This window comes from Aptenodytes patagonicus, chromosome 1, assembly GCF_965638725.1.
Source record: "Aptenodytes patagonicus chromosome 1, bAptPat1.pri.cur, whole genome shotgun sequence".
Classification (NCBI taxonomy): Eukaryota; Metazoa; Chordata; class Aves; order Sphenisciformes; family Spheniscidae; genus Aptenodytes; species Aptenodytes patagonicus.
The window spans coordinates 142,861,622-142,889,334 of NC_134949.1; the positions used below are offsets into that span (position 1 = coordinate 142,861,622).

Below are 27,713 nucleotides of genomic sequence, written 5' to 3' on the forward strand. Positions count from 1 at the left end.
CTTCGGACCAGAATCCCAGCATGGACCGGGGAGTGTAGAGCATTAAACACCAAAACACCTCACAATTTTCTGTTTCCATGCCTTTTAATTCTGTCAGAATGGACGGGGTTTTCACAGAGCTGTTGGAGTTCGCCTGTATCTCTTCATAAGCATTTCAAGTGCACAAAACGCAGCAGACACAGTAAGCTTAATTCTGTATTTTCCTTCTGCTCTTGCCCCCATCTATTCTGTTAACTACAGTTGGGGGGGTTTGCTCACAAGCAGCTGAGAAGTAAGAACTTCAACTGCTCATAAAGTGTTAACTCAAACTCCCAATGAAGTTTAAACATTTTGTCTTTCTTGTCAGACCATAAAGCGGAGGAGAAGGATGATCTTATTATAAAGATGTGTACCAGTCTGGTGTGATTAACAGTTCATCCTTACGTCCAAGACAGCTGGCGCATGATTTATGAGCAAGGTTTGCAAGGGAAGAAGGTAGGCATTGATTCTCAATTTGACCTGTGCAGGGCACGGTCTTCAAAAAAAGAGTATCAAAAGAATAAAACCACAAGCAATCTCTTGGCACGAGTAATTTTCAAGCTTTATTTACAATACTTGTGCACAGTAAAGGCAAACAATTCAGCATTTTATTTGTAACAAAGATCTGATCTATAAAGCAACTGAATTGATGCTGTGCATTAAACGTATTGTATACCTTTTGCATAGTAGTAAGGTCTAACCTTTGGTATAATTATGTGGCCACAGACTTGGGGTTAACAACTTAACTGCAAAGTAATATTTTCAAGACAATAGGTTAAATAAGCTTACATTTTAAAAAATTGCTTTACCGAATAAAAGAATAATGTAAATTCATTTCCATTGTGTTATAACATATTTTTGAAAATTCAACTGTAATGAGGAACCTCTCCGAGAACTAGTGGCTGAACTGAATTATCACCACAATGCCTTATATACCCCATTTCTGTATTCATTGCTGAAAGCCGTACAGGTGAAATTCTGTTCTGAACATTTTCATATAGGAAAAAACCCCACATATAAAGACAGAATAGATTCATTCTCAGAGAAACCAAAAGAATAGTCTGTCTGAAGACTGTCTTAAATGGAATGGAAAAGTCCATTTTATATTACAACATTGTATCATTATAAATATATCCCAGAATAAGCAAGGTAGGATGAAATAAGGCTATTTTTTATGCAGCTCCACAGTAAAAATGCATCTCTTAAGCATGGCAAATGCTCCTGTAATTAACAACTGCAATTTCAGGTAGGAAACTGAGTTTTCCCATGACCTAGGTGCAGAAACACTTTCTTAATACACAAACTCTTCCTTTCTAGCAGGAAGACTGAAAACAACGCGTAGAAGGATTCAAAGATCTAAAATTACAATATTAGACTATTTCCCCCCCCCCCAGAATCCATTACTGACTGCATTACCAGTACTTAACCATACAAGAAGCAAAACTGTTTTCCTAATGATTTTAATTCTCTAATGTTAAAGTATTTGAGACTAGTTAGTCTACTATAGTTCACTGGCCACACAGTAAAGTACTGTGGTACTTTGTAATAGAAACCTGAAGTTCTATTGACTCTGCAGTTTGAAAAAAACCAAAGAGTATTTTCAGATACTTTTTAATCAAGTAAATGTGGGTAGAGACCAGCGTGTGTAAATATAAGTGTGTTTAAGTTTGTTGTTTGGACTTTGCATAGTGAAGCTTTACAATATTAACAGGAAAAATGCTATGAAATGATTCATATGATCACAATCAAGGAATGTCAAAAACTACGGGGGAAAAAAATGAAATTTAAACCAAACTGCTCATGATTCAATACTAAGGACCAATCTTTAAACACATGAAATGAATCATCCCAGGAATACTGAAACAATCTTACAACTGAAGACAGTAACTGCACAGAGTAGACGTTAAGCAAACGATTTAATGTAATGAGAGCTTTATAAAAGAAAACAGCAGCCACATATATCTTGTGGAAAAAAGAACATGAAGTGTATGAAACAGTTAATACTATGGATGTGTCAACAGTTCCTCAAAATTAACAAGAAGTTTACATTCTGTTAGGGCTTACAAAATACTATTTGTGGTAGTCAAACATAACAAAACAAAAACCAACAGCTGCTTGCCTGATAGATGAATAGATACAAGATACCCAAGCCTGCAGCATTTAGCTTAATACAGAAAATGATCTTACATGCATACATCCCATTAAGTTCTATGAAGAGTTTGTAGTTCTGTATAGAAAAACGGATCTGAAGCAGCAGTTTAGCAGAAAGTGAGGACAGGCACATAAAAGAGAACTTATGCAACACACAAGACTCCCAGACTCTCAAGGGAATTCATAAAGTTTCTGCAAGACGGAGATTTATTGCCCATTTACAAAGAACAAATGGTAATTACAAGACAAATATAATAATTAAACATACAAGCTCTGGAATTGTACAAAGATACTCATTTCTTGTGGTTGAGATGCATTGTTAAAAAAACAGTGCTAGCTGAAGGGACCTTTGCAAAGATGCAATGTAACCTCCCGCAGTTACAAGGGGACGTGACTGAACAAGTAAGACACAGATTCACCGTTGTGTGTTCTTCGAATTGCCTCAGCCAGGATCATGGAAATGTCAATAAACTGAAAGAAAAATCAAGAAGATTTTATGGGATGCCAAGAACAATAAACTATACAGTTTATAAACACATGAACAAACATTTAATTTACCATTGTGCTCTTACCTCTTCTAGGAAGTAAAATAACATTAAAACATTAGGTACTTAACATATACATAAGAACTGCATTAATACAAAGTACAAACTCAAAAATTGAGTAAGAAAGCATTGAATAAGATTGCTGCACAGGCATACTGCTGAAGACTTTTGGCATAGGGCATGTTGTAAAAAAGAAAATATTCTAGCCATCAGATGGCAGTGTCCACTTGACACAAATACAGTTTAAGGGAAGTATACCTTTTAAAGCACTTGCCTTGTTTCAATAAATACCAAATAAATGTTAAGCTTTTTAAAAATTCAAAGTTGCATTAAAAAAAACCAATCTTTTATGCTTTCCTCCACTCTGTACTGAGTAAAAACTCCAAAAGGGACACATGACTTCCCAGAACAATCTCACGTAAAAGCTACTGACATAAGTCAGCTTTCTATTTTCAGTTTGGTTTTTGAAAAGAAACATGTCATTGTTATCTTGAGCGTTTTCATTAGTGTATTTTCAAAGGAAAAAAGTCATCTAAGGTTTCTGTGGCATCTACAATAACATAACTAACTTAAGTTCCTACACACAAATATTACATGATTAATATTGATAAAAAATCCCAGCCAATTTTACATTTGCCACTCTTCCACAGTCACACATACTCAAATCTGTTGCAAATACCAAGTATGTTGCAATACTCTATTATACTACCTGAATCCCCTTAGAACAGTTCTTTGGCATGTTTTAGCAGGATGTTCTGCAAATAACAAAGCTGCACAATGTATTTTAGAATATTATTTTCCTCTCAAGGCACAAATTCTAGCACCAATGAACAGTAAAATACAAATCCGGAGTTTAAACAGATGACACAAAAACACCGCTGTACCTGAATTTTTGGGCAGTGTTTCATTTTCTCTTCTTGGGGGATTGTATTAGTTACCACAACAGCCTCAAATGATGCATTATTAATCCGAGAAATAGCAGGACCAGAAAAGATGCCATGAGTAAGAATGGCATAAACTTTAGTAGCTCCAGCAGATACTAACCTGTAGAACATGAAGGAAAAGTATGCTGTGATGCATGTTTATACACATGGCTATAGATGAAGCCAGATACAAATCTCTGTAAAATACATTGTACACACAAATGCCTCCTGGAAGTTACAGGAAAACACAAATATCTACAAAATAATTCAGAGAATTTTGAACTTTTTCAGGTTATACAAGTAAGTCTCACAAAAAAACCCAAAACAGCTAATTAAATAAAAAAGTTCTTATCAGTAGCAGTGATTTCAATGTGCACTTTTGACTGTATCAGCACAACATACAACTGAATTCCAGTACAAGTTTTCTATCTTAATCAGGCAAAAATGGAATAGGTTGGACGGCAGTATTCACAACTCTATTGTGCCTCCATTATTGTCCACCTTTATTTTCATTTGCAATTCAAACAATTCTGCTTGGAAAGAGTTTGAGGAAGAAGGAACATTAATGATTAAAAGCCTAGCTTACTGCAAGGCTGTAGGAAGACATGCTGCCACGCACACAGTGAAGTGATGCAGCACAGGAGAAAAAAAAAGTGTAAGTCAAGGAACTAGTAAAACACTTTGTGAATGGGTCAGAATCTCTTACTTTGGTTTTGACTGGCCTCTCTACCTCCAGATGCTCAGCTATGTCCTAGCTGCTTTTCTAGTCTTACAAATGGAGGCCCTGAAGAGTGGTATTTTATCAGATCATAGCATAAGCACAGTAAGATAGGAAAGAAGACAAAAACACAGAATCATCATCTCATTTTGAATGACTCAACAGAATCAAAGTTTTCTGGTCATTCTCAGCATTACATTTAGTAGCTGCAACCTACAAGGAGGATGCACTACGACAGGGTGAGTGTGTACCAAGGGTGTGTACTTAAGCAAGTTTATCTGCTGCATCTGAAAAAACATTTCTTAGTTGATCTGCCTGATATGCATCTACGTTGCTGAGATAAAAAGAGGTCTAAAAAGTATTTTGGTGAGCAAGTCTAAACACAAAGTACATCTCATCTAGATTTGGCACTGATGAAAAGCACTACTTCATGCCAAGAACATGATGTAAGGCAGCATCACTCAAGCAAAACCATCTTTCTTGGTGAACGCTGCAGATACCATCAGAAACCTTCAATGTTTTAGAATTTGCTCTATAGAAATCTACTGTAGGTAAATAAAGAAGTGCTTCTTTCATAACAGAAAAGAAGTAAAGGCCTCCTTTTTGACAGCAATTAACTTCCTCTGTGCACAGGAGTATGAACTGAAAAATGCACTAGATGGCCCAAGTCCCTTCCAAGTTATATGACTTTTTATTTATTCTGTCCTCTTGCTAAATACAGATAATATATTTCTGTAAATATTTTCTCAATTCCATGTTCTAAAGAAGGACACAGCTTGATCACAGGACTGTGACCTACAGACTCAAGGATGAGGGTGACTTCATGCTACAGAGGTCAGGCTGGGTTATAAGCATACAGGACAGCAACTGCGTTCATCAGCTATCTGCAGGTTACAGTACAGCAAGACAGTGGGCCAGTTCATAATACTACTTACTTGTCTGCTGCATGACATATTGTGCCACATGTGTCAGCCATATCATCGACAAGAATTGCTACTCTGTCTTTCACGTCACCAACCAAGACCATTCTGTCCACTTCATTTGCCTTCTTTCTTTCCTTATGAATGAGAGCAAATTCCACATTCAGTCTGTCAGCAATTGAAGTAACCCTAAGTTACAGGAAGAAATACACCACATTCAGAGAACTATTTTAAAAGAAAGAACAGAGCCATACATGTGTATTTGTCATAAAGCCCAGTTTCTACGTTTCCTGGGTTTCAAATTACCGCAGCACAAACTTTTGCAAGTAATGAGACAGGTTAGAAACAATCTTAATTCACTGCTAATAAACACAACCAGAGAGTCTTAAGCCATACTCCAGAAATCAATTTTTTTATTGAATTGACTTCAGTTTTCTGTCATTAAATGCCTGGCTTTGAAAACATTTCAGCTATTCACAAGCTTTTATTAAGCTGATGCAATACCTAGTCACACTAGATAATTTAAAGTAGAGGTAGCCTCAATTCTAAGCCTACAGCAGCGTGCACTTTAACATCCTAACTGAAAATACCATTGCAGGAATGCGAAACCAAACCAAAGGGAAAAAACAAAACAAGTTAATAGGGAAAAAACCAAACAAGTAAATTAATAGTGATTAACAATTCTTTTAGCAGTACTTGACTAGCAATCAACATCTGGTTGACAAAGACCTTTTAAAACTATTCAGGGTGACCTTTGGTGGCCAAACCTCCTGTAACAAACAATTTGTTACAGACTTCTGATTGCTTTTTTCAGGTTTTTTAATATACCAGAGCTGGTAGGTATAAAGACACAGGAATAAACAATACTATGCTTTTTCTATGCTGGTGCAACCTTGCAGCCTGTCTTTTTAGAATATGTTTAGAATGTTGTTAACAAGGTTATTAACATGCACAGTTAATAGAGAATACAGTTTGTTTCTTTACCACTTAAATATGAAGGAGCTGTTAGTTACTGTATTTCAACAACGGGGTGATAAACAAAAAACCCAAATGTTTTGGCATTTTTTGTGAACAATAGTGTAATTCCATAGCAAGTCTCAATACCTCAGTGGCATTAAGATATCAATAGAATTTGCAAGCCTTATTTCAGTCACAAAATTTAATAAGCTGGGAAAAAAACAAGCAAATGGTAAGAAACAAAAAAGAATTCAGACATTTTAAATGAGTGCAAGAACATGTTTTGTTTTAATTTCTTTAACGCTTACAGATTGAAATTTTAAGACAAACTTTCTTCACATTCTATTAACTTTTCATTAACCCAAGTGTTATTTTGAAGGTCTACATGTTTTAAACACAAAGGCCAATTTTTTACATTACATTACATTACTGGAGGTAAAGGAGAAGCTGTGAATTTATTGAAAGCAACATCTTCCCCTACTTCACCAGCAACTGCTTGGTTGCATTACAACAGAAAGGTACCAAAGATAGACTCTATCTATCTATGTTAAATACAGTGAGTGGTCCTCAAAAAATAAACTCTTATGATCAACTTGATAATACACTAATATTTGTTAGGGGAAAAAAATGCTGTCTTCTGACTTGAATTCTAAGCAAAGGCTGTATTTTGTTTAAAAAAAAAAAACACAAACAAAAACCAACTGAAAACAACAGTATCCAGATAGGAACAAACAAAGAAATTTAATTGACTGAGTCATCTGAATTTTAGAATGCTTTCTATAGTTCATATCCTTCACATCTTCAACTTGATTAATCTAAACAGGAACAATTATGGAGTTCTGATCAGTCTTATTTCCCTATTAATTATTAGAACATGAACACTCACAACAGACCCAAGGACTTCAATTAAAATCAAATTATGACAGTCTCTCACATTTTTCCCCATACTACATTCCAAACATTTAAGTTACTATGGGCTTACATAGTAAGAAGGATTCTTACTTCATTTGTCATTGTTCCCATTCAGTTTTGTAGCAGCAGCACAACCAATAAAACTTGAGAATAAGCATTTTGCCTCAATGGCATGCTTTATCACCTCACCAGCCAGCATGCTTCTGAGCTTTTGCATTAGTTTATACTCAATAGATAATAAACAAAAGGTAACACATGCTGCGAATGAAGAAACTCTCCAGCGAACTAACTTTTCAGCTTTTGCCACTCAAAACAAAACTTCACTCCCTTTTTCTAGTATTCACAGTGCACAACTTGGGGTCAATAGGTTTACAGCTGGAATGCAATAACATAAAGAAAAAAGAAACACAACTCAAGCAAGCTCTTACCTAAATGCCAGCAGGTACAGTGGGGATAGGCCATATGCTTTGACAGAGAAGGGAAACTTAGGCAATTCCAGAGCGAAGCAGGAAGAGGTGCAGCAACTGGACTAAAGAAGCAAGCAGCAGGAAAAATCTCTTCCCTCCTGCGGAGGGATTCAGCTAATGAGGCCATATCCAGGGAGAGAAAAAAAGATTTTTCTTTAGAGTACAGAAAGCTCCTGGATGTTTTCAAGCATGAACAACATTGGAAGAACTAGTTGTTCTGTTTTTACAATGCAGTTGGATTCATCAGTGATGTACCCTGTATCTTGCACAATTCATAGAGGAAAAAAGACAACTAGACAAACTAGTTCATTAACCACTAACTATATGGAAAACTCATAGTTTTAGGCTTGTATAGTACCTTTTTGCACCACCTGCATCAGGTGAGACTATGATACAGTTTCTCCACTCCAAAATGTTCTCTTTAATCCACTGCAGCACTGCAGGTTCTGCATACAGGTTATCTACTGGAATGTCAAAGAAACCCTAGTCCAAAAGAGAAAGAGAGTTTCATGAATATACGTTTATGTCTTACCTGGAACAAAGACACAGGGAAAGAATCAAGCCTTTGCCTTTCATGTATGGTAGAACTTCAATTAGTATTTGACACCGGCCTAATTCTGCCCTCTGATATTACTGTCAAATGCAGCAGAAATTAGACAAATATTAAGGTCTCTAAAAATCTCACCCAAGAGTAGTGAAATAAAGAACAGCTGTTCTCAAATGATATAAAAATCAAAGATCACCACCTTCAGGCACTCAACTAAATTCATGCTTGTGAAAAGCTCTCAAAAAATCCAGTAATACTCAACTTCCACAAATTTCAACTGCTTGACATGAACAGTAGTATTTAATATGGGGAAGATTCAAGTTAGTATTACTTGAGCAGCAGCAAAGGAATCTTTCTTTTTGTGCAAGTTGTAACGACAAGAAGTCTGTGTTAGACCACAAATGAAACTGCTTTTTATTTGCATGACAGCCATCTAGCATAATAGGAAATTCTGATTAAACAGAATACCAGAACTGGAAGGGAAGGTATTTTCTACAAAAAACAAGGTATCTTGAAAAGAGGTACACCTGAAAATGACAAATGATGTCTGCTCTGTGTCTGAGGAAAGAGTTGTGATTTGCTGGATTCAGCAGTAAGCCAGCTAAAGGTTGCCAGCCTCCATCTCCCCTTCTCTTAAGAGAATATTGTCCCTTTGGCTGTAACAACAACACTTTATCTAGGGCAATACTACAATCTCTGACCAGGCCAAGATTAAGCGAACTTGCCCCAAACCAGTGTATTTTATGTTCTGGGAGCTCTTACACTAGACTTGGCAAAGTCCACCGAAGACTCCAATGCACAAGAATTCGAAGTCCCTGCAAAATCACCCCATAAAAATCAAGGCTGGTCTCTTTCAAAAAGGGAATTTAATTAGAAACAGGTAGTGAGACTTTCTCTGAACCCTGAGAATTACACTTCTGTACATAGCCTTTCAAAACACTGAGAAAAAACAGAGAATTAATATTAGCCTTTCACATTAATTCAGTAGAGCCCCTAGCCACAGTTAGTAAGAACTGATAGTTACCTGGATCTGAGAAGCATGCAAGTCCATGGTGATGATGTGGTCAGCCCCTGCAACTGACAGCATGTTGGCAACAAGTTTTGCAGAGATTGGAGCACGACTCTGAGGAATAAAGCACAAATGTTTAAATTTAAAAAAAAGACTTCAACTAGATGCAAGGAGTCAGAAAATTAGCTGCTTTTATTGATTTTTCCTTCAGAATATTTGGAATCTAGATATGAAGAGTTCCAGAACTCTAGCCAAACTAGCCTGTCAATAGCTAATCTTGCTACTAGGGTTTTGAAACTCAGCAAAAATTTTGGAATATCTAAATCAGCTTGCACAGTCTGCCTAATAATGCTTTGTAGTAATTAGACTGACCAGCAAGCAGATAAAATTGGGGAATATAATTTTCCAATTCTTCTGTTTAAAACTTTCAGCTAGCTTTTCTATAGCAGAAAAGCAGACAATTTCCATTTCTCTAAGCCACTATCCTACATTAACATCCAACTCTCAAGCAACTATCCTGTTCTAAAAAGCATTGCCAAAATTGAAGATTGAAGGCAGAGTGAACCCAACTTTTGAAAACACTGCTTTAAAACAAAGGTAGTATCAAGCATTTCTTCATGATACAGTAAAGCTTGTAACAGATACATGTTGGCCGGCGTTTTCTACCCCGGCCTATTTATTTATTCTTTTCTACTAATTCAGGCTTAATCGTTGGATACAATTAGGAGTCTAGAATTCCCAAAAGGGCCGGGGGGGAATGGGGGGCCGGGGGAGGGGTGTGGAAAAAAAACAGAGAAGTGGAAAGAACAAAAGAAGAGCAAAAATCTAATTAGCAAAGTTAATGTCAAGAGCTTTTTAAAAGCAACAAGGATGCAGAGCAAACAGCAACATAAAAAAGAGAATACAGAAAATCATGACTGGAGGATACCTCACTTTTTTTTTTAGCAACTCCAAAGTTTTTTCAGATTGTTTTAAGCTCTGAAAAAAGCTATGTTGCCCTAGACAGCTTTCTCTGTAACAGAAATACTAAACAAAACCTCCTGTTTTCTCTTTGCCAATCTTTAAATAAGGCTAATGCTGGAAATAACATTAGCATGAAGGCAGAACTGCAATTCAGAGGTTCTATCTCTCTGTCAGACTCTGTTTTTTGCTGGCACAGTATTCCCTCCTGCTACATCTCTTTATCAAACAGCCTCATTTAGCCTCCTAGGAACCCCCTCTCCCTCCACCCCACATACACAATTACAGAGTATCTCTGCTCTCCTTCCGCTGATGCTCAAGGGCATAACATAAAATAAGCTGAACCACTGTCAATTTAACATGGATGCTTTTCTGTCTGCGTCGCATCAAGGAGCCAGTATTTTCCTCAAAACTTTTGCCAATTTAGGGGGAAACTCGGCATTTCTCTGTTTTAACCTGCAGATTGCCAACATACTTCCAGAAAAGAAACTGAGATATTGTAGTCTTTCTTATGGCTGGATCAAGTTTATCATCATCATTACAGAAATTCTTCGTTTTGAAAACCATCCCGTTCGGTTTTTGTGTTTCACAGAACTTCACCACCATTTGGTGTGTGTAAGATACACAGAAGATATATGCAACAGCTAGCACTTCCCTAGATCTCTGCAATTCAGATGCATACAGCTTCCATGAGAGTTTGCTATCACTAATGCTTCAGCACGGATGATCTTCCAGTTGCTGAGGACTATGCTGCTCCTCATTTAGGTTCAGTTCTGTAAGGTCCAAGTCAGCCAAAGCTTTCTAGATATTTCTATTATTAGTAGTGAACTTTTGGTTCATGCTATTCAAATTCCTGATCACTTCAGCTCACCTTAGTAGTACAAACTGACATTTTTAAGCTGGGCTTCAAAATATTCTCAAATCTCTGGCAACAACTAATAAAGATTTAGTTTCTACTCTTTTGACTCTACCACAATGTTCTCTTATCAGCTCTTTGCAAAGATCTGGTTTGATGCTACAGCTAAGCTGGACTAACAGGTGATGCTGAAACCAGAGGTTTGCTCCCCTGCTTGTCCCATCCCTTCTTCCCAGGCTACACACTGCCACCACTTCCCTTGTGCTGCACACCGGGACTTGTCTGAACCCACAGCAGCCAGATGAGGAAGCTCAAATGGAAGAGAAGGGAAAAGAAGATGGCAAACCAGGACCACCCCCCTCTGGTACAAACAAGTAAGTGGTTCAGGCTAACTGCTAAAGGGAAATTACATTCTTCCCAGAATGTGGTTTGCCATTTCCACTCCATCTGGCACACTGAATTTTGCTTTTATTTTTTTCCATTTCTGTTCAATGTGAATACCACCTAGCTTGTCTCATGTATCAATATCGTGAGTATCACCATCACAAAAAACCCCAAAATACTTTCCTGCATCAAATACTAATGTATACGTTACCAGTTGGTACTTCTTTCAGCTGCTGGCCTTGCAGGCTGCCTTCCCAGAAAGAACTTGAAGATTTTACCACTAGGTAACTTGTTTTAGCAGACATGCACACATCACAGATTGCCTACATGTTGGTGGACAGGGGGTCTTGGAAGGAAAGATAGCCAGACACCAATACCTGTTTCTCAAGAATGGGCTAATACGAGATTAAGACAAATGAAGTTTGCAGCTATCTGACAGTTTCCTTTACACAAAATTGTGCATTAAAAGAAAACACACGACATGTTCAAAAGGATTTAAGATTTGATTGCTTGCATAGAAAATAACTTTTGTGCTACAATATGATCCAAATTGAAGATTATTTTAAAATCAAAGGAAGTATATTCATGGGAACCTCAGATAACCTGGCCTCATTATTCAGAAACTTGGATGACAAACGTAGATGAGAACTCAAGATTTTCTTTAGCTTGGAGTTTGTAAGGTTTGCTTCTGATCAGAGAGGCAAGAACACAAAGAGATTCACAGTATTCATTGTTCCATTCTTTGACACAATTTGAGATTAGTTTCAGAATTACTAGTGTGAAACACAACATTACATTATGTACAGAAACTAAATTGTAAAAAAAACCACTGAGTTTTTAGTTCCTAAGCAAATTCCCCGCTTACGTATAACAAGTTATAGAAATTATTTCTTCCTTTGTGATGCATTACAAATTTATTTATAATTCTTAAAATTACCAGGGGCGGGGGGGAATCCACAAAGCTAATATAAACAACCTCACAAGAGTAACTATTCAAAGGACACACAGCTGAAAGTAAAAGCTGTCCATCAAGATTAAAGCTCTATTGCCTTTAAGCATCTTATTACATCGTCTTGCTCAAAATGCATCACATGCATACTGAACAAAAAAAATAAAATCCAAGAAACCCCAAAGATTTATAACTGGAACTTTCACTTCCAAGAAAGCCAGTTGTGAAGTGTATGGATACTGAATGTTCACTAATGTATTATCCAAATTTACTGTTTCAAAAATGAGATACGCTTTGAAGCTTCAGAAGTTGACAGCCATTATCTTGAATGTCCAGATAAATTTTTAACTAGAAGCTAGGAGTTTTCTAGTAGCAAATTATTCCACAGGATTACTGTCATGGCCTAGGTGAAACACAACTGAAATCAAGAAGTGAAACTGAAAATGTTCCTAGTTATACATAATGTAACCCAGTAAGTTTCACCCTTTAAGGCCATATTAATGGAAATGCATAGCGTTAGATTTAAAAAAAAAAAAAAAGGATACCTACCCAACGCTCCATGGACCCCTTCTACAAATCAAAAAAACAAAGTTACATGAGCTGTAGAACACCAAACTCACCTGTCACTCTACTTCTAACTTATCTCAAAGGCATCTCTGCAGCACCCTACATAAAATGTGTCCTGCCCACAGCTTGGAAGGTTAGCATAATTGGAGGATGCATAAATGCAACTATGGCCAAAGCACAGATACACCTGAGCTAATTTTAAATTAGCTAGCTTGTGTATCGGAAGTATTCTAGTTTATAGCAGCACTTGATTGCGTCTAAATTAATTTAACAACTTTTCTACGATTTTCAGCAAGCTTTTTTTTTTTAAACCTCTGTTTCTCATGTAAAGCTAGTCCAGGTTTAATGCTAAAATTTCCAGAGTAGATTACACAGGCCTTGTTCAGAATATGACTTTTTACTGCAAGACCCTTTCCTTAAATAAATCAATCAAGAGCACTTTCACCGTCCTCAGCGATCACAACCGCAACAGAGGCATGAAGAATATAGGGTTATTTCAAGCAGCAAGGACTCAGTCTATTTAGTTCTTTATCGATTAAAGTCAACAACTTAAATTCAAACCAGAAAACAGCATCCAGCTAGTGAAGATTATACTGCTTCAGTTCATAGTCAAGCAAACTACAGCAATATCTTTTCACCAGAGAGAAGAAAATCTGTGTGTAACCACAGGAAGAAAATGGCTGGCACTTTACTGACACTTCAGGCAGCATACAATGCTTGCGCACTCAACATGGGTCAAAGACCAAGTGATGTGATGCAATCCAACAGCGGGAGGAAAGATCTCCCTGTCAATAAGCTGCCCAACGTTGACAGCTATATTATAGCTTATTTTGCAACACAGAGGTCAACTACCAAGGTTAATTTCCAAAGATGGCAAACATTTTCTCAATTGCAAAACAGAGGTTAAAAAAAAAAAGAAAAAAGAAATGGCTTGCCTAGAATTGCAGAGGAACTCGGTGACACCCAGAGAACAGTCTGGAACAACGCTCAAAATCTGCTAATCAAAATCACTTTCCTAGGCTATCTCACTTTCCTAGGCTATCCATCTTCAGATGGCATTTCCAAAAGACAAAATGCTCCTGGGTGGTGTGCTGGGCCACCACACTGTGGGTTTTAAGTGTCTCTTGAAGTCTGCCACACAGATTTTGGGTACCCTTAACAAGGCATAACCTAGATGCATAGAAAACTTGGGACATACTCATTCTTTTCCCACACCAAGAACATTCAGGATGGTCCAGCAGAATGTTCCAATATGAATTTGGGAATCAAAACATAATGAGATGCTTTCCCTCCCTTTCAACAAAGTGTTTAGCAGTTCCCTTTCAAGCTCTTTTGATAAAAAGAAGTATTTCAGCTCTTCTGATCGAGGGAGAGCATTATTCAATACAAAACACAGCAAAAATGAAGTTCCAAAAGATGTAGGCAAAGAATAGGGTGCTACTATCTAACTCCTGAATTCCGTTTTTGGAAGTATAACAAGTGGGTCTTGATAACATTAGTATGGTGTTAAGAGAGCCTGCACTTAAAGAATGAGTATACTAGCAAACAACTTTTCTGTATTTAGTTTTGCTCTCAGACATCACAGGTAATATCTGCTATTATTTTTAGCTTCTGCATTACTTCTCAGTCCTGTTATGTTTTATATAAAAGAATGTAAAGAACAACAGAAGGCTTTCAGGATCGTTTGCTTGATGCCCAAAGTGAAAGGGAGGGGGCAGTCCATTTATGGGAAGTATTGAAGAGGGGCAATTTTCCAAAAAGACAACCATTGCAATCCAATCTTAAAATTCACATTTATTCTTGTTAGTTCTTTTCAAATGACTCGAGGTAAAAGTAACATTCACATAACATATTAGAGGTTTTATGTATATATAGTAGAGATAGGAAAGTTTCTTTCTGTATTTTTTTTAAAGTCAAACTCACTTGCCACAGAGAGTTTGTTACCGTATTATCAACTTGGCTGAACTGGTACATTCATCAGTTACAGCAGACCAAATTCAGGAAAAGAGCACTAAGATCAGAAGAGTATTTATGGGGTTTCCATAGTTTTTGGTCTGCATCAATAAAAATAATTATTACAGACATAAATTTTTTTTTTTTTAAATCTACCTTGCAGCATAAAATAACATTTTTATTAACCACTGTTATGCATTGCAGATTTAATCAGTTCCTTCTATTTGGCTGTTTAACCATATAGGGTAAAATCCACCTACATAATGGTTACAGCACTTCAAATTTAGGATTTAATTCCATGCAATTAAAATGTTTAAAAGAGTGTACTCTCTTCATATATAGGGGTAAAAAAAAAAAAGCTAGAAAAAGCAGGAAACAGTCCCATAAGGTGAGGTTTGCTAGCAGACTACTCCGCAATATACCACACACATAGGATGTACCTACTTTTTCAAACCGAAGGCATGTCAATTATCAAAACACAAACAAAAAATAATTTGTCTCACTTCACTCACCTATAGATGATAAAATTGAACATTTTACCAAAACAGGATGAAAAAAAGCAAATTTTCATAAACATTTAAGTGATTTGAAAGATATGTTTCATCTCCAAGAATTTCAAGTGAACAAGCTGAAAAAAAGTCTTCCAAAGTTACACAGTTCTTACCTACCTTGTCTTTCTTATCTTGCCTGGCATATGGAAAACATGGAATTACAGCAGTCACTCTGGAGGATGATGCAATCTTGCAAGCATTGATCATGATGAGCAGTTCCATTAAGTTGTCATTTATTTCTCCACAGCCACTCTGGATGATATACACATCTTCTCCTCTCACACTTTCACCAATCTCTACACTGAAAGAGCAGGAGATGACCATTTAAACACTTGAATTACTGGAAAAGCATTATTAAAGAATAGAAGAAACAGTTTTGTTTTAACAAACTTTCATAGGTTTATCCCCATTTAGGGTAAGATTTTTTTTTTTTTTACAGCAATTTGGATAACCATCCCCTTGATAGAGTCTGTTGAAATATAAGCCAGTCTAAAATTTACTTCAGCCTAAATATGGTCTTCGTAAGGTCAGCACCAACCAATATGTAGTTATGGCTAGAGCACTGATGCAGCTCACACTGTTATTAAATTTGATACTGCTTTTTTTGGTTTAGTCTGTATATTGTATCCTTGCCATCTCCCAAGGAGATGAACATTTAAAGAATAACCTAGATAAGCACAGAAACAACAGAGCCAACTTTAGAGCGTTAAATACTACCTGCATCAAAATACCTCCTTAAAAAGATCAATTATTTTTTTCACGATAATTAAGATGTTACTAAATTTGAGAAACTACTGCATTTTAGAAGATAGAAGTATCAAACCACACCCCACAAACAGAAGTCTGGATAAAATTTACACCATGATGTCCAAGTAAAGTATTTTTTTAAAAAAGAACAGCTCACCATGACTCAACAACTCTCACGTTGTGTCAGTTGTTCTATTTGCTCTAACTGTGCTTACATACTTTGGTTCCTTATGATAGTATCTAAGAGTTATTTTATTCTTCCACAGATTTCAAGGCAAATTCTGGAACTGATCACTGCTCACACCACAGAATTCAAAAATTAAATAGAGCTTATAAATAAACAGACAAGTAAAACAAATCAGTTGAATGTGGATTCTTTTTCAATTCTAGCAAGAGAAATCTACTGTTGAACCACACTAACTTTTCACACCTGTTACTCCAAAACATACACATAAAACCATCAGACTAACCTTCATTTTCCCCTGAATCCATGCAAACATACAAGAAACATACAGACTTCCTAAACAATGAAGCGATCAGACCTTTCAAACCCATGCTCTACTAAGTTAGTCTTAATTATTAAACGATAAAACATCTTGGGCCCTAATTTAAAAGGTTGCATCTTTACCCAAGGCACAAATAAGCAAAAGCTTCTAGCTGGAAACCTTCCAAATGGCCCAGATGTGGGCAGAATAATTTATCTGATGGGTCCTTCAACACTGAGGCTTGTTCTAGACAAACACAATCTGAACAACTTTTGTTTATCAGCTTTCAGGGTGCTGTATAACACTCATTAGCTTTCTGTAGCTACAAAACACAGAAAGGAATGTACTGCTTAAAAACATCTTAATGATATGCAAACGTGATTTATTACCATCAAGATAGCTGAGTTCATGCTCTCAGCTCCCCTATTCAACTCCTGTGCAGCCCCAAACAAGCTATAAAAAGATCCTGTTTTAATTTTTCTCCTTAATTGAATGCATTTTTTGCCTAGGAATGCTACTAGTAGGATTTCTTAAGGCCAAAAGCAAGCAAACCATCTGGCAAACACCAGGATCTCTGGAAGGACAGAGGTGGTCAGAGACACTGTCATCTGCATGTATGTCGGTGTTAATCCAGGAAACCTTTTGGCGGCTTTCATCGTGGCACAAAGACACAATTTTTGGTCATAAAACTGTTACTTCCCTGTCCAAGTTTTTGATCAATGGAATAGGGCTGTTAAGAGAAAACTGTTTTGATCAAAATATTTTCTTAGTTTGTTTTCCTTTTTGAAACTGAAAAAGTTTTGGTCAACATAACTTAAGTTCAGCAAGACACTAAGCATATTCCGTAATTGGAAGAACTGGTCAGGCTTAATTAGAAGCCCTACCAAAACCAGTTCTGGTGTTGGAATATCAGAGTTCCACTTCCCAGAAGAATAAACAAAAAACAAATAAATAAATAGAGAAACCTGTCATTGCTTCTGAACACACAAATCCAGCTCTGAGAAAAGCATCTACCCACTAGCTTATGGACACAGCCTCAATCATCGTTATAGATTCATGGCTATTATTATGAGGGCTCTGAAAAATGATAATCGCCACTTGACTCGGCACTTACACAGACCTGCTTAATAACAAGTGTCATCACCTACCACACCTTTGGAATAGGTCCAAAGAAGAGCACCACCATATGCAAAAGCTCTGTGGCACCTCTTTCAACCCGAGACTGTGAAGTTCCACTCCGGAACTGGAAATTAACCTAGGAACCATTACAAAGGAGAAGAAAGTAGAAAAAGACTAAGAAGAAAACACCGTCAATTTTCAGGGAAGAACGTTACTGGAGTGACAAAGGAGGGCAGAATAAGATTTTAGTACCTGGGGGGGGGGGGGGGGGGGGGGGGGAAGTAACCACTAGTTTTATAGACACATTATGTAATAGGAAAAAACTTTGCTGAATGACAAAAATATATGATCTTAGTGTTCATTATATATACAAACACCTAATTGTAACACTTGGAGTTGTTTTGCTCCTTTAAATAAGTCATTTCTAAGCACACCGCTAAGGAATGACAGGTTTCAGAAGGTCAGGGGATATACTTTGAGATAAATATAGATCTGGTTAATACAATGGACCTGAAGTGATGCTTCTTCCATTGCCATTAACTAGTATCTTTTCAATGACCTTGGGCTATCAATAACTTTTTCATCTTGTAAACAACTTAGAAAATGAAAATGGTACTACTTTCTCTCTTGGTGCATTTGAAAAAATTTTGGTTATGCTTTTCAGGCCAGAATGACATACTTATTTGGCACATAGAAATGTGAATGTATGTGTGTATGTATATAGAAATACCTTTTCCAGTGGACACAGAAGTTATGTGCAGACTAACATAAATCAAGCCGAAATTAATACTTGCATAGCACTCAGGAGTAACCCAGTTAAAGGTGCCAGAGAATAGCGTAATGTAATTATTGCACAAAGATCTTCTCCCAAACAACTGGAGACAGCTGTGCAACAGACCAGTATCTCTTATTGTCTACCTTCTCAAAGATTGGTATGGAGAGGTGTTGTGTAGACTCAACCAACAGACACACAGCTGTCTACTTTACCTTCATTGAGCCACACAGTAAAAGATAACTAGTCATTGTGTTGCAAGTATTCCATCAGACATAGCCTGTACTAACCACATGGGGGGGGCTGTTGATTTTTTTGGGAGGCTGGTGGTTTGAGTTTGTTTGTCTGCTTTGGGGGGGGTTGCCTGCCCACCCCACCTTTTTTTTTTTTTTTTTTTTTTCCTCACATTCAGCTATAAACAGGCAAACAATAAGAGATTATAAAATATAGAATCAGATATCTGAAGTATTGTACCTCAAATATCTATTAAAGAACACTAAGCTAACAGCAGCCAAACTTTGTGACAGTTATTAACATTACTACTAAACTCCACTTAGACCATCTATATCATGACCTAATTAACTGTTTGGGGGGTTATTTAAACAATTTCATAGAGTGAGGACACAGAGTAAGGACACAAGAACAAGCTCTTGCCTCAAGATTACAAGCTCTGTTTGTTTTATGCAATTTAATCAAATTCAGCTATTTGGTAACACTCAGTTTAAATAAACTTCTCATTCAAGAAGAGTCAACAGAACCTGTACATTAAAAGCCCTGACGCCACACAATTGTGTTTTAAAGTAAAAATTATAGACATTAATAGCCCACATAACTGTATTTGAGCCAGTTGCTTGGAATCCACAAGCACAAGGCTCTAGCTGGGAAGATACACGTAAGACAGGATATGATGAAAAACAAGTTTGAGTGTCGGTATCTGCCTTCATCTTGCAAAGGCTGATTTGAGTTCAATTTAGTAAGTAGAAACTTGGGTAGACTAATTACCATAAATTAAGGGCAAGACTCAAAACCCACTTACATTACAAACATATTTCAATGGCTGTCCATTAAGCAAAATTCAAAATCAGGAGTAACAGCAGGCTGAGCTCCTTCTGAGCTAGATTTATAGTACGCTCCCAACAGAACTTACAGCGATGGGAATTTTAAATTTGTACATCCTAACTAAAACAAACAGTTGTGGGGAAGCAGGGGAATAAGTATGCAGAGCCAGACTAAAATGGTAAATAATGTAAATCCATAACTAGGATCCTGTTCAAATCATGCACTTAAAAGGGCTCTATGTACCTTTTTAAATACTTACAACAGATTAAGTTTCTAGCCATGCTTACAAACAGTAAGATTTCTCAAGCAATGTAGGTGCCAATAAAGTAGATGTGTACTTCAGGCACTTTTAATAACCAAAGAGGCCAAAATTTAAGGTCTAGAGTCCTCATACAGTGTGCAAAAAGAATCGATATCTCAAAAGTGATCAAAAAAATCCGCATGCTGAATTTGCAATTCATTGAAACCCAGCCAATGGAAAGCACTAAGCAGAGGGGTGTGTTTGACCTCTTACCTTTGGGAACGCATTTTGCAGAGTAAAGTCTTTTAATGCAAGACCTCCAACTTACTGGGCAAATATTTCGACTGCCGTGATGTTACGTAACAAAGTGGGTACCAGCAAAGCCCAAAGCAACAAAGAAACAATAAAAATGCCAGAGTTGGTTTTAAGTCTATACAGGTATCCCATATCTCCCGGCACCCATGGTCTCCCCTCAACTCTAGGCTCTTCCACTTTGATTAACAGCTCCAAGACCAACCCCCAACTAGATCTTCATTGACAACTGTCCTAATGGTGGACACTGGCATGGTAAGCACCACAAGACGGGAAATATCTTCTTACCCTCCACTCTGGCACACAGCCTGCCACCGCAAGAGGAAAACCACCTTTACTTGAGCAGCTCTGGGTTGAGCCACGTGCAGTCCAAAAGGAACCCTCAGAAATTTGGAAACAAAGGTATAACAAGCCTGACCATGTGCAGACCGTCTTCAAATGCTGAGTACCAAACTCTGCAGCTAAGGACATGTGGGATCGTCAGCCATTATTCACACAGGTTGTTTTTTTGTTTTTAAATTTCCAAGCATTTAGCATCTACTTAATGATAAAAAGTGCACAGCATACAGCAAGGTCAACAAAGTCTCAAAAACCAAAGTCTCAAACCAAAAGCTTTGAAGCATTTTTGGGCCTTTCCTGATTCAGAGCAACAAACAACATGATAAATGGCCATATTTGCTGCATCTTCAATTCCGTATATAAATAAAACACACACAAAGTGCAATCCGGAAACAACTGTTATCTTATTCAACTAAGCTGGTAAAATCTGTTTCTCCAGCCTCCTCTTGCTCATGACAGTGTAAGCGAGCAGCGAGGGAAACAGCTGCCTCCGCTGCCGCAGGCAGAGCACAACAACCCTGGTTGCAAATCACTCGCTCAGCAGCTGGGCAGTATGAAGAGACACTTCACATCCCAGCATGTCCGTAAACCCTACCGCCTTCAGCTGATTTAACACCAGCTTATCACCTGAGCTTGCTTACTCCGCAATTAGGGGCCTGCAAATCCCATAACCATCTACTCCAGTGAGGGTGATGCAGCTCATGGACCCCGCAGCAGCTGAACCCAAAGGAACTAGGGTACAGGAGACGTAGCAAGGTCATGTCTCATCCGAGACAACTGCAGTAGAAGAGTTGGAGGATGCTGAATGGGAGGGAAGTGTTACAGCCCGCTGCTGAATTGTGCATCCCTGATATACAGCACTGATATCAAAGTTTTGGGTTTGTTCCTGATTTTTTTCAGTTATTTACTTCATAGAACAAACTGTCTTCATTACCCTACTCTGTGTGAAATAGAGACTCACATCCATCCTTGTAAGAATTCTCCAAGGAAACATCAGCTATTTTTTTCTCTTCCAAGATTAAATTTCAGTCCAAGATACCAGTTTTATTTATTTACTTACAAACAAATGGCCCTCATATCAACACCACAGTTTTTCCCATACAGCAGACAATGTCCCTTTGTACTCAACCCATATTTTCCTCTGTAAAAGCTGAACGGCATACACTTAAGTCGATGTTTCTGAAACAAGCCAGCTTCAGCAGCTAAATAAGGCTGCAGGTAGGCAGCCTCCAAATTCACATGTGGCAGGCAGAACTTCAATTCCCTTCCTCATGGATCTGTTGAGAAGATCTGCAAGAAGACTCACTTCAGCCAATGAATCTGACAGGAAGAAGCAAGGAAGCTCACAGGAATGGGTGGGAGCACTAACTTCCACTGGGAGACATGTGTGTAAGAGGATGCCATCTATGACTCCAGTTTCTCCGTTTTGAGAATAACTAGTGTTTCAAGGACAGAGTTAAAATAGTCTTTAGAGAAGCAAACATACCATATATTGTAAGAAAATATATTTATTTAAGAAGTGATGTACATTCAGTGATAATTTTTTTATCAGCTGACTCACCAAAAATACCTGCACTAGGATTTAATTGTGTATCAAGTATAATTAAATGCCATCTCAGTGTATTTGGAGACAGTTTTGTGAAAAACTTCAGAAAGTTTAGTATCTGTAGGCTTCTGTTACATGTTTGTCAAACAGAGTTTCACAATGCTGAGCCTACAACAGCCATGCCTGTTTAAGGACTTCCATCCATTTCCTCTTCCTCCAGCCTGCCAAACTCTGCTGATGATGGTTGCTTGTGGGGTTTGAAGAAGATAAACTGACTGAGCCCTCACTGCAGCCCTAACATTTTACCAGATAAGTGAGAAGGTGGTGCCACCCAAGCTCCTACCATGACACTGTGACTGGCACTTAATTGACACGCAAGCTTTGAATATTAAATAGCGTTATCTTCCACAACCAGGTATTATTGAGGAGCTTTCTCGCTGCTTTAGTTAGGATTGCTTGACTTTAGTAGTCAGCTGAAGAAAAACATTTCCATACAGTTTAGATGGAAGGAGTAAAAAACCAGGGCGGTGGTTGAGTCTATCAGCAATCTCCCTCACTTCCTCTAGCACAGACATTACATTTCTCAGACCTGCGAGAATACTGAATGCCTAAATCAGAAGGGAACTGGGATATTGCTAGATACGCTAGTCTCAGTATAAATGAAAAAAAGAGAAGCCTTCCCCATTTGGAAATGGAGTTGGGAATGTATCTGCCCATCTAGCCACAGTGCTTGTCAGTGGTGGTCCTATCCCTGGCTGACCTCAGGGTACAGCTTTAGTTCCTCAAACCCACTTACATCTGCTAAGGATTGGGAATGAGACCTATCTAAAGACCTAAACTCTGTCTGAGTTGAAATATAACGCAAAATATTTAATGACTCTTCCCTCCACTCTATTCTGCAAGCCAGACTAACTGCAGTTCTCAAGTAAAGGGTTCCAGCTAGGACCCTTTGACAAGGATTTAAGCTTGGGGCTGCACACGTTTATCAATTTACACATAATTTACATTTAAGAGAATGCAGCAAACAGCAAAACAGAGTTTTTAACAAAAGGTGAATCTTTTCTGCAACTTGCTAACTTAACAGATCTGACAAAGCAAGAGTTTGTTGACCCTCAGGCCCAGGCTTATCTGTTTGCACAGGGGTTTGCCTGAGTGCCATCGGGAAGGTTTAAGGTTTTGAGCATTTTAACTATCACATTCTAGTATTCTGCAATACTGCAAATATATTTCATAATGCCAATACGCTTGTTTATAAATTTTAAAATGCAGCAAAAATAAGAAAAAAGAGACTGTGCTGGATTGTCTTTATATAGGAAGAAATAAATTTTTGCTTATACACACACACGAAGAAACTTTGCTATACAGACAGACTGAAAATCCAGACGCCTCAGGAAAGGACCAGCGCAGCATAAGTATCTCATCAACTTTAGCTGTAGTTTAATTTCAAATACATTGTTGAGGAATTCTCTTATTACTATTGCTGATTTTTTTTATTAAGAACATCAGTCTACAAAACTGGAAGGCCAACATCCTGAAATAAGTTGCTAAGGATATTGAAAAGATTACCCACTTAAAACATTATATAGTGGGTACAACTGTACTTGCTGAAGGGGAAACAAGAACTTTATTTTAGAATCTCAAAAGTATGAAGTTGTAAAAAAAGAAAACAAAAACAAACACTTAAGGATTTAAAGTGTTAACGCATTTTAGGTTCAGGAAAAAAGAAGAAAGAAAGAAAAGACAGTGTCAGCCTCGCAGTGTTGCAACAGAAGCAGCCAGAAATAATGTTTAGATTAGATACATTCCTCATATCTATACCACACTTGCCTAAGAAAATAAACTGGTACTACTAGATTAGCCAAACCACTGACATGCTGCAGTCACCACTACCTACTTGTTTAATGGCAGAGGCCAATACTGCACACCTGGAAAAATAGGTGGCATGACAGACTAGAGATTATTGTATCCTGAAGCCTAGAATTTAATTAGCTTACCTCATAAAATAAATGTGCAAACTTTGGAGGTAATTTTCTACCTCGCATGAAATCTAAATCAATTAATTTCTGCTTAAAACATACCGAACAGCAGAACTAAAGATAAGTGTCTCTGGAGAAACATTAAAAAACATTAAAAAACCCTTAGACGTAAGTTAGCAAGAAAGTCATGCAACCAAATACACAAATTAAGTTTTATCATGCAGAATAGAGATCAAAGAGCAATAAAGTGAGTATGGGGCTGGAAAGACTTGAGAGAAGATTTAAACCTTCATTTAATCAGGAATGAATAGAAGAGTTGGAGTGTGCAAACATTAGGTTGCATAAACACCAATGGAAGAGGGTTTATAGTAGTGCCAGTGAGCATAACTAGAACAAAAGCAATTAACCTGAGAATGCAAAAACGTAGCCAGAATAGAAGGACAAGCTTTGTGAGAGCCATTTTAGAATATACCACATTAATCTCTCCAAGGAAGCAATGAAAACACGCTTGTGCAGGAGATTCAGAACAAGAACAGATAAAAATAAACATACGATAACCTCAGAGACTGGCCAGCTACTTACAGCTGGGAACTTGTGTTTCAGAATGTTTTCAGAGAGTCTAGTCTCTGTGTTTCAGAGACTAGACTGGCAGCCTAGTCTTGTAAGCCTATACAGAAGAGCAGTTGCACAGTCTTACCAGCTCACGGGATGAACGTACAGCTGTCACCTCAACTTAAAATTCTTCATTAAAAATGAGTAAATAAAATAGGTGGGTCAGAAAGCTAAGATGACAAACTAGTAAACTGAGGCAATATTGGTAGAAAAAGCACTGGCAAGTGCATTCTCAGAGTCGGTGAGCAAGCTGTCCTCATGGTTTGACGCAGGATTTTTTGCACTGCTATCAGAGTCGCTTTCTGCATTTGGCCGGCCAGGAACCTCATACGCCTGCGCTTTCGGTAATAAGCCAAGGCCATCGTAGCAACTGTATTATCCTTACGCAGGACCAACAGTCTTGGACTAAGGAGGGGAGCCATACGGGAGCTGTAACTGGTCCGCCACACACACACAACTGGCTGCTGACGCAAAATAAAGACCAGTCGCAACAAATCCTGAAGTGTGATTTGACCCAGGCTTTTTCAAGCGTCTAATCCATCATCACCATCCTGTTCTTATATCCACTCACGTACAGACCTACTTATGAAACTGCGTAATACGCTGTAATTCATAAAATCAGGATGACTTTATCTCGACGGAGATAAAGCTGATCAACCGTTTAATTAACGATCTGTGAACAGCGGGATGAACCTCACGTTGCAGACAGGCTGCCCGTTGCAAATACCATCCTCGCCCCACAGGAGGATGCTCTTCACCTGGTCGGGGGCCGTGCCACCTCTCCTCCGGCGCAGGAGCTGCCGACGGGAGCGCTCCCGAGCTGGGTCAGCCCAAGCGAGCCGGGGCAGCGCCGGTGCAGTGCTTGTGCTCCGCAGGCCCCTTCCGCCGGCGGCGGGAGGCAGGGAGGGCAGGCGGGCCAGCCGGGAACGGGCGCTGGGGGACAGGCAGGACACACCTAGCCACGCCGTACCTCTGCGGCTGCTCCCGCACCTGGCGGGGGCCACCCACGCGCCTCTGCGGCGCAAGGACTGCGCGGCTCCCGCACCGGCTCAGCCGCGCGGGCGCACCGGCAGGACCCGCCGGCCCGGGGCCGGCCCGGGGGGAGGCAGCGCAGCGCAGGGCAGCGGCGGCGGCCCGGCCGCGGGGGTGTGGCCGGGGCGCGCCCGTGACGCCAGCGGGGCGCGAGCGCAGGTACCGCCGCCCCGGGCACCGCCCCCTCCGCCCGCGCGAGGCGGCGGCTGGGGAAGGCGGCCCGGGCCGGGGGGAGCGCCGGTCCCCGCGCGCGCCGCTGGCGGCCGCCGCTGCCCGCCCCACGCACCTGGTCTCCTGGTTGCTGAACTTCTTGGTGACCACCTTGCCCAGCTCCAGCCCGAGCCGGTCCGCCACCCGCTGGGACAGGTCGTGGTGGGAGCTGCCGCTGAACAGCACGATGTTCGGCATGGCGGGGGCGAGAGCGGGCGGGCGGGGTCGGGGCTGCGGCGAGGCCGAGCGAGAGCGCGGCGACCGCGGCGCGGGGGTCAAATAACCGGGGCCGCGGGCCCGCCCCCGCCCCGCCGCCAGGAGCGGGGAGGGGCCGGGGGGCGGGGCGAGCCGGGGGCGCCGCGGGGCGCGGGGCACAGGTAGCGCCGGCGGCCGTTAGCCGGCGGCCGTTAGCCGGCCGAGGGGTAGCGTTAAGGGAGGGGCGGTGCTCGGCCGGGCAGAGCCGGCCGCACCCTCTGCCTCCTCCTCTCCCAGCCCCCTTGCCCAGGTGCAGTCCGTGCCCCTTCCTAGGCAGCGAGCTGCCGTCCTGCCTCTGAAGCAGGGTTAGACCGGGCTTTACCTCGGGCGGGCGGAGCTCTGCCTCCGCTTCTCTTTCGTGGTTTGAGAGAGGGGCAGACGGAAGATCTTAAGAGGGGTTTGGCTAGCTATGCACTTGGGTACGTATGGTTCAGGTGACACTGTCGCCTAAAAAAGCGACCGCCACATACAGCCATAGGAAGGTATGCCTTTAGTTAGGTAGATATCTAATTAGTTTTAGCTACCAGAGCTGTCCTTGAATACCCTGCAGCCAATTCTATATATACAGCATTCATTTTCCATTAACGTGTCTGTTTTTCTCGATTGTTGCTTAGAAATAGGCTCACGTACAAACTACCGTCAGAAAATTGAACAAAGGCAAAAGGTCTTAGCTTTCAGCTAATATAATTTTAGCTCGTATGTATAAAAATAAATAAATTGCATTGGATAAGTGACTTTAGTACCACCTCAGCTTTCCTGCTTTAAGCAAACCTTCGCTTTGAGGAGCAAGGTCTTGAACATATGCTTGATCGCGCTCTATCAGTGGGATTATTCATGACCAGATAAAGCCCAGTGTTGCATAGTTCATCTCTACAGACAGCTTTAGAGCTGGTCAAAAAGTCCTATCAAAGTAATTTTTCAAATGAAAACTGGATTTTTGATGAAATGGAATTTCTGCAAAGACATTGTATTTTTTTTTCAGTAAGGAATTTTCTCCATCAAAAAAATAAATTCCAAAAATAACAAATATATGTCCTGAATGTTTTAACCAACAGCTGAGTAATAAATGGTTTGGGTTAGGGAGTTAGGGGTTAATAGTTTGGGTTGATCGCGTTACCATTCTCCGTGGTCTAAGCCATCCAGCCAGATACCTCCACAAATCCCGGACACTTCTTGCTAAGTATTGCATCATTGCAGAGGCAGTATAAACAGGGGACACAGCTTATGGACAAGAATGGGAACAAAAAGTATTGTGACTTACCACAGCATAATTTCAGAATCTATTTCAGTGCTGGACACATTGCCAAAGCCTCAACATATGAGGCCTGTTTATATGGCCCACTCACCCTTTTGCCCTCTTTGTATTTTCTCCTTATGTAATTAAAAAGAAATGGATTTAACTGTCAGCACTGTAGGCTCATAATAGCATCTGAAAGTCAAGCTTGTGTTTCTTCCAGTTCATACCTCTTCTTCAACAGCTGATTTTGTAGGCTACCTTTTGTTCTGAGTTACTTGCAACTCTGAGTTTTGCCAGCTGTCCTGATTTCACTGTGATTCTTAATATTGGTTATTCTAAAATCTTTAGCTTCTGTGACAGGAGATCTCAGCTTCCATTAAGACT

The 27,713-nt window shown here is 39.4% G+C and overlaps 1 protein-coding gene across 3 annotated transcripts; it reads right to left on the reverse strand.

Annotated features, from left to right (window-relative positions):
- Positions 1-558: 558 nt before the first annotated feature.
- On the reverse strand, positions 559-26,058 carry PRPS2 (phosphoribosyl pyrophosphate synthetase 2). Of its 3 annotated transcripts, none has more exons than XM_076357538.1 (8): positions 25,914-26,058; positions 15,505-15,688; positions 12,866-12,886; positions 9,183-9,281; positions 7,970-8,094; positions 5,291-5,464; positions 3,599-3,758; positions 559-2,640 (listed from the first exon to the last, which is right to left on the reverse strand). In XM_076357538.1, exons 1-8 carry the CDS (start codon positions 26,033-26,035, stop codon positions 2,548-2,550), a joined length of 978 nt encoding a protein of 325 aa, XP_076213653.1. In that variant the 5' UTR covers positions 26,036-26,058; the 3' UTR covers positions 559-2,547. The 3 variants fall into 3 exon arrangements, with proteins under 3 accessions (XP_076213653.1, XP_076213671.1, XP_076213661.1); XM_076357556.1 differs by lacking the exon at positions 25,914-26,058 and adding an exon at positions 25,354-25,550; XM_076357546.1 differs by lacking the exon at positions 12,866-12,886.
- Between the last annotated feature and the right edge of the window lie 1,655 nt (positions 26,059-27,713).